Source organism: Phyllostomus discolor, chromosome 3, assembly GCF_004126475.2.
Source record: "Phyllostomus discolor isolate MPI-MPIP mPhyDis1 chromosome 3, mPhyDis1.pri.v3, whole genome shotgun sequence".
Taxonomy (NCBI): domain Eukaryota; kingdom Metazoa; phylum Chordata; class Mammalia; order Chiroptera; family Phyllostomidae; genus Phyllostomus; species Phyllostomus discolor.
In genome coordinates, this window is record NC_040905.2 from 121,772,015 (window position 1) to 121,780,232 (window position 8,218).

At 41.0% G+C, this 8,218-nt stretch overlaps 1 protein-coding gene across 1 annotated transcript; it reads left to right on the top strand.

The window, feature by feature from the left end:
* The first annotated feature begins 441 nt into the window (after positions 1-441).
* Positions 442-4,068, top strand: LOC114505396 (serine/threonine-protein kinase PAK 1-like). Its single transcript, XM_036021372.1, has 2 exons — positions 442-1,116; positions 2,304-4,068. The coding sequence occupies exons 1-2, from the start codon at positions 481-483 to the stop codon at positions 3,282-3,284; spliced, it is 1,617 nt and encodes a 538-aa protein (XP_035877265.1). The 5' UTR covers positions 442-480; the 3' UTR covers positions 3,285-4,068.
* The last annotated feature ends 4,150 nt before the right edge of the window (positions 4,069-8,218 follow it).

The window sequence follows — 8,218 nt, forward strand, 5'->3', positions numbered from 1 at the left end:
ATCAGATATGAATGAGGTGATATCACTGCAAATTTTGTAGATACTAAAGAGGCAATAAAGGAATATCATAAACCAGTCTATGTCAAAAAAATTTAGTAACTTACGTAAAGTGGAAAAATTCTTTGAAAGACACAAATTACAAAAAACCACTCAAGAAGAAATAGATTACCTGAATAAGCCTATATCTATGTAAAATTTTAACTTTGAAGTTATAAACTTTTCCCTGAAGAAAACTCCAGGTCCAGATGGCTTCATTTATTCTACCAAATATTTAAGAAATAAATAATACTGGGGAGAAAGTGAGGCGGCCCCTCGCGCACCCGCCCGGGCTCGGCCGCCGCCACCGTGGTGCAGGTGCAGGAGCAGGAGCAGGAGCAGGAGCTGCCGAATCCAGCCGAGCGAGCGCGGAAGTAGCTGCTGGTGGTGGTGACTACGTCAAATAACGGCCTGGACGTTCAAGACAAACCCCCAGCCCCTCCCATGGGAAACACCAGTACTATGATTGGAGCTGGTAGCAAAGATGCTGGAACCCTAAACCATGGTTCCAAATCTCTGGCTCCGAATCCAGAGAAGAAGAAAAAGAAGCACCGATTTTACAGATCCATCTTACCTGCCGATAAAACAAATAAAAAGAAGGAGAAGGAACGGCCAGAGATTTCACTCCCTTCAGATTTTGAGCACATGATTCACGTTGGGTTTGATGCTGTCACAGGGGAGTTTACTGGGATGCCAGAGCAGTGGGCCCGCTTGCTTCAGACATCAAATATCACTAAGTCGGAGCAAAAGAAAAACCCTCAGGCTGTCTTGGATGTATTGGAATTCTATAACTCAAAGAAGACCTCCAACAGCCAGAAGTACATGAGCTTTACAGATAAATTATCTGAGGATTATAACTCTTCTAACACTTTGAATGTGAAGACTGTGTCTGAGATCCCTGCAGTGCAACTGGTTTCAGAAGATGAAGATGACGATGATGATGCTACACCCCCTCCCGTGATTGCTCCACACCCAGAGCACACAAAATCTGTATACACATGGTCTATGATTGAACCAATTCCTGTTACTCCAACTCGGGATGTGGCCACATCTCCCATTTCACCTACTGAGAGCAATACTGTTACAGGGTGCAGCCAAGAGGGGGGGCCCCAAATGGGCATTTGAAATGGCGTCCAGAACTTAAGGTGTCCAGGAGGTTTTAAGATGTCTCTATCCACCACCCCCCCCCTGCCCCAGGGTGTGGGTTGGGGGAAGGGACAAATGGAGCAGGGCCATGGAGAGCTATTTAGCATAGCAACAGCCATGCAGCTAAGCTCTGGTGTGGTCGTTTGGCATATCTATAACCTTTGACTGGTTGCATAGATATGTTAAGTAGCTGTGATCAGCTCTAAGCCAGGGGAATGGAAGTAACTTCCCCACCCAGATGTAACTGGGGGGGCGGGTCCCCTGAGTTACAGTGCCTGCGTGGGAGCTCAGAGAGGACTGGCTCCAGGACATGGGGCCATGCCTGCCCAGACTCAGGATGGCAGCCCGGTAAAACTGGAAGGATATGAGTTCTGGCATGTGAAACCGAGTGTGGGAGGAGTCAGAAATGAGGCTGCAGAGGAGGATTGGCCTCGGGGATTTAAAACCCAGATTTGGCGGCCATTGAGAGGGAGAACCATGCTGCTTTAGGAGGGAGAACCATGCTTCTTTAGGAAGGAGAGCCATGTGCAGCCCTGAGGAGGACAACCATGCGCAGCCCTGAGAGGAGAACCATGCTGATTTAAAGAGGAGAGCCATGCGCAGCCCTGAGAGGAGAACCACGCGGCCTTGATGGAGTGGAGACTCCTGCAGCCCTGAGAGAGAGGGAACCACGCGGCTGCCCTGGAGGAGAGAACCACGCGGCCTGGCAGAGTGGGGACCCCCACAGCTTTAGAAGGGGGAACCACCACCTGATTTTAGCAGAGATCCCGGCCACTCAGTCGAGGGTGCCGGGAACCCAGGGAGGTCTCCCAGTCGAGATGGAGTTCTAACTGGGAAGAACCAGAGGACTGCCTGAGCCATGGACTTCTATTTCCTTTCCTGAGATACAGTACTCTGGACTAAGCAAAGGGGGAAGGAAGGAAGGACTGTGTCTGTTTGTGGGTGTTTTAAGGGACTTTGGGATTTTGGTGAAGACATTAGGCCACTACTTTAAGTTAGTATAGCATTAAATAAACATTTCCTTTCCTTTTCACGAATCTCTGGCATTGAGAGACGTCTTTCCTCTGGCGGCAGACATAACGGACCCGGGGCCTTCTTTCAATAATAGTATATCATCCCAGGCCCCCCTTGTTGTGTTCTGTAACAATACCACTCCTCCAGATGCTCTGGCCCGGAATACTGAGAAGCAGAAGAAGAAGCCTAAAATGCCTGACGAAGAGATCTTGGAGAAATTACGGAGCATAGTGAGTGTGGGCGATCCTAAGAAGAAATATACACGGTTTGAGGAGATTGGACAAGGTGCTTCAGGCACCGTGTACACTGCAATGGATGTGGCCACTGGACAGGAGGTAGCCATTAAGCAGATGAACCTTCAGCATCAGCCGAAGAAAGAGCTGATTATTAATGAGATCCTGGTCATGAGGGAAAATAAGAACCCAAATATTGTGAACTACTTGGACAGTTACCTCGTGGGAGATGAGCTGTGGGTTGTCATGGAATACTTGGCTGGAGGCTCTTTGACAGATGTGGTGACGGAAACCTGCATGGACAAAGGCCAGATCACAGCTGTTTGCTGTGAGTGCCTGCAGGCTTTGGAGTTTCTGCATTCCAACCAGGTCATTCACAAAGGTATCAAGAGTGGCAACATCCTGTTGGGAATGGATGGCTCTGTCAAGCTCACTGATTTTGGGTTCTGTGCCCAGATCACCCCAGAGCAGAGCAAATGGAGCACCATGGTGGGGACTCCATACTGGATGGCTCTGGAGGTGGTGACACGGAAAGCCTACGGGCCCAAGGTTGACATCTGGTCCCTGGGCATCATGGCCATCGGAATGATTGAAGGGGAGCCCCCATACCTCGATGAAAACCCTCTGAGAGCCTTGTACCTCATTGCCACCAATGGAACGCTGGAGCTTCAGAACCCAGAGAAGCTGTCAGCTATTTTCCGAGACTTTCTGAACCGTTGTCTTGAAATGTATGTAAAGAAGAGAGGTTCTGCTAAAGAGTTGCTACAGCATCAGTTCCTGAAGATTGCCAAGCCCCTCTCCAGCCTCACTCCACTCGTTGCTGCAGCAAAGGAGGCAACTAAGAACAATCACTAAAACCATGCTCACCCCAGCCTCATTGTGCCAAGCCTTCTGTGAAATTAATCCTCATTTCAGAAATTCCAGCCCCTGATGCTCTCTCCTCCTTGCCTTGCTCCTCCCATTTTCTGGTCTAGTGCTCTCAAGACTTTGATCTTTGAAAATCATGTGCCCAGCATTGAAGACAATTGAAACTGACTGATCAGATGATGGCCCTCTGAATAAGGAATTTTCTCCCAATTTGTGGATGTGAAGGTGGTCTATGATCAGGGCTTATATGAATAAACTCTTGGACTCCTATTTCTACATAGCAAAATCTTCTCTACGCACCACCTCCCCAAGACCCCAGCCAATCAGTTTTTGGCTATATAAATTTTTGGCTTTATAACATCAATTTGTAATTGATTGAAGTTTCTTTAGTGCTTTATTTTCTGTGATGGAACTGCCCAAACACCTCATTGTACTTGAAAGTTGGAGCAGCTTGAGGAATGACATGGTGGTTGAAAATCTATCAGGGATATGAAATGGCTCCATTTCCTGGACCGTGACTATGGCACAGCTGATCCTAACATGGGAGAGAGAGCTACCATGTTTTTCTTTGTGTGTATTTCTAGCAGCTTTTTGGGAGGATCTTGACCCAGTAGTTTCCCCGTGCTATTTCTTGTGAAATGGTCTTGGCTATGTAGCAGCTTTTGACTCCCTGTATCCCTTAGGCTGCTGCCCCCATTCTGTCCTTGTTTAGAACTTTGAGAAGTTTCCTAGGGCATATCCTGGGTGATAACATTGTGAGAAGTCAGGAAAACAACTTAGCTGCTTTTAGAACAAGCCTGGACATCACCACCTGTCCACCTATACCTATAGGATATTTTAATAACTCAGTCTCTTTTTCCTCTTGAAGTAAGGAGCTCAAAGATGAACTGAGATCTCCTGATGGCCTGAATCTTTGGGTCAAAGGAAAGGATCTCCAAATCTGAGACTACATGTTAGTTTTGGATGGATCTGGTGGCTTGAGATGATACCTGCCAACTATGAGGGGACCCTGTTTTTACAATGCATGGCCAAGCTCTCTGCAAATGGAAATTCTTGCACTGGGTGTTTGGGATGTTTGCTACCTCCTGCTATCTTTGTGTTTTTTGGTCCTCCCACTGTGGTGGGACCCCTGGCCAGCATTGTGGCTTGTCATGTCAGCCCCACTGGCGACCTTGTCATGCTCTGAGGTATCTCTGCCTCTGCAGCACAAGTTTATTTCCTTCAATAAAAGGACATGAAAAAAAAAAGAAATAAATAATACAAATTCTACCAAACTCTTCCATAAAATTAAAGAGACAGCATTTTCCCCAATTACTTCTATGAGATTAACATTAGTCCAGTACCAAAGACTACAACATTGTTTTTTTAAAAAAGGAAAACCACACATCAACATCTCTAATAAACACAAACGCACAAATTTAAAAATTTTGCAGAAAGACCCCAATCATATATAAGCATGGTGATATTTCACAACCAGGTGGTGTTCTCCCAGAAATGGAATCAATGTAATTTATCATATAAAACTAAAGAGGAAAAACTATATGGTCATCTCAATACATGCAAAGAAAGCTTTTGACAAAATATTCATTTCTGATTTAAAAAACAAAATGCCATAGCAAGCTAGGAAAAGAAGGAAACTTCCTCAACATGATGAAGGCATCTACCAAAGTTCTAAAACTAACACCATACTCAGTGATGGAATGTTGGATATTTTCCCTCTAATATCAGGAACAAGACAAACATGTCTGCTCAGACCTTTTCTATCCATCATGGTTCTGGAAGTTCTAGCCAGTGCAAAAGCATGGAAAAAAAGAAGTACAACTGTCTTTATTCAACAATAGCATTTCATCTATGCAGAAAATTCTATGGCATCTACAAATCAACACTACTAGATTTAATAAGTGAGTTTTGCAAAGTTGTAGGATATAAAAGAAATATGCAAAAATCATTTGCCTTTCTATTCAATAGCAATGATCAATTGAATAAAAGCATTAAAAATCATAACCATTGTCAATGGCATAAAATTAAAATACTTATAAAGATAAATTTGACAAAAATGTGCAAAACCTAAATGTACACTGAGAATTATAAAATATTGCTGAGAAATTTAAAGAATAACTAATCAACTGAGCGACATATAATGTTTATGGATTGGAAGACTCAGTATTGTTAAGATGTCAGCTCTTTCCAAACTGATGTATAGAGTAAGTGCAATAATAATCAAAATCCCAGAGGGCTTTTTTTTTGTTTGGTAAAAATTGATTCTCAATGTCATATAGGACTTCAGGGGACATAAAACAGCCAAAACAATTTTGAGAAAGACCCAAATTGGAGGATGTAGACAATTTGACTTCAAGATGTTATAAAGCTGTAGTAGTCAAGACAGCATGGCACTGGCATGAAGATAGACAAATAGGTCAATGTAGCAGAACAAATTCCAGAAATAAACCTATATACATATGGTCAATTTTATTTTCAGGAAAGAGTGCAGAGGCTATTTAGTGAATCAAAGATAGTCTTTTCAATAAAATTAGCTGAATATCCATATGTAAAAAAATAGTACCTCAAACCATACCTCACATAATGTACAAAAATTAACTCCAACCGAATCTAAAACCTAAATATGAAAACCCAAACTATAAAACTTCTAGAAGAAAATATAGGAGAAACCTTTGTAACCTTGAATTAGGCAATGATTTCATAGTAACCAAAAGCATAATACATAAAATATCAAATTTAAGAGCTCCAGCTTTTCAAAAAACCCTATTCAGAGAATAAAAGGACAAGCCACAGACTGGGAGAAAATATTAGCAAAGCACATATTCGATAAAGAATTTGCATCCAGTATATATAAGGGAACCACAAAATTCAATAATAAGAAAACCTATTCTTTAAATGGGCCAAAGACTTGAACAGACACATCGGTAAATAAGATATATACATGCTTAACATCTCTAGTAATTAGGAAAATGCAAACTAAAACCATAGTAAGCTACTACTACTACACACCTATAAGGATGTCGTTCATTGGTAAGGATGTGAAGGATGTAAGGATCATACACTGGTGGTGGGAATGTAAAAATCATTCCATTATTTTGGAAAGCCATTTTGATAGTTTCCTAAAAAAGTAAGCACACACCTGCCGTATGATCCAGCCATTACATGCCTAGATACTTACCCAAGAGATATGAAAGTATTTGTCCATACAAAGACTTACGTATGAATATTCAGAGATGCCTCATTTGTAATACCCCAGAACTAGCAAATTATCCATCAAGAGAAAAATAAATAGACAAATTGGCCTATATCCAAATCATGGAATATTCTTCAGCACATAAAAGAAAGGACCTGTACAGGACATGGGATGAATTTCAAAATAATTATGCTGATAAAAAGAACTCAGACCAAGAAAATGTACAAAGTGTATGATCCAATTTATATAAAATTCTAGAAAATGCAACTTATTCTATAGCAATAGAAAGTAGATTGGTGCTTGCTTGGAGTTGGGGAAGATTCAGGGAAATGCAGGAGGAAAAGATTACAAAAAAGCAGGAGAAAACTTTTGGGGATGATAGCTAGGTTTATTATCTTGATGTGGTTATGGTTTCACAGTTACATATTTATGTCAAAACTTACCAAACTATACACTTTAAATAGTGAATTAATAAGACTGTTTCAAAAAAAGTTTGATGAGGAACAAAATATTTACATAATTCAAAATACTTCCTACAAATACTTATAAATTAAAAAGGAAAAAAAGTAACTTTCTATCAGAGAAGCCTGACAGGAACCCTCTTAATGGAGTGGTCAAAGTGATCATCAGGACTGAGACACTTGAAACCTCAAACCAACTAAACTGTAGGGCACTCTTCAAAATAACTGGCTGGTTATTTTTTTAAAGTGTTAAGATTCTGAAAGTCAAGGAAAGACTGAGTAACTGTGCCTGGTTGAAGGAGACTAAAGAGGCATGATAACTAAAAGCAATGCTTGATTCTGAACTGGATCCCTTTGCTAAAAAGACATTATTATGATAATTATGAAGCTCAAAGGGGTCTGAAGAGTAGATGATATCAATGTTAATTTCCTGATTTCAATCATTATATTGAGACTTACCTGGCTTGTAGGAAATATTTACTAATTTACTATTTACTAATAATATTCTAGTGTGATGTGGCATGTATTTGGGTCTGTTTCCAGAACAAGTTTGTAATTTACTCTTAATCGGCTCAGGAAAAAAGTTATTTTTCTGTATTTCCAACTTTTCTGTTAGCTTATGATTGTTAAAAAAATGTTCTGTTTACCCATTTGTTCATGTGTTTGAGAGATCTGTGACATAGATTCCTAGAAGCAGACTACCTGGTCAAAAGACATAAACATTTAAAAACGTGATAAATTTCACCAAATTGCTGTTCAAAGAGGTTATGCCAATTTATACCCTTGTCAGGAATTTCTAAAATCATCTATTTTCTCTTGTTCATTTTGGGCACTATTATACACTTTCTCTTTTCCAACCTGTTATTTTAATTTGTATTTCTTCAGACACTAGTGAAGTTGAGAAACTTTTAATAATTGTTTATAAGCAATTTATATTTCTCTTTCTGAACTACATCTTTATATTCTTTGTCCAGTTTTAAAGTATTCATAATTTCTTTTTTTTCAGGTTTTATTTATTTATCTCCAGACAGAGGGGAAGGGAGGGAGAAAGAGGGGAAGAGAAATATCAATATGTGGTTGCCTCTCCTGCAACCCCCCACTGGGGACCCGGCCTGCAACCCAGGCATGTGCCCCAACCAGAAACCAAACCGGTGACCCTTTGGTTCGCAGGCCAGAGCTCAATCCACTAGCCTCACCAGCTGGGGCATTCTTTTTTTATTTATAAGTACTCTTTGTATGTGTAGAAATGGTGTTTTTGTTTTTGTTTT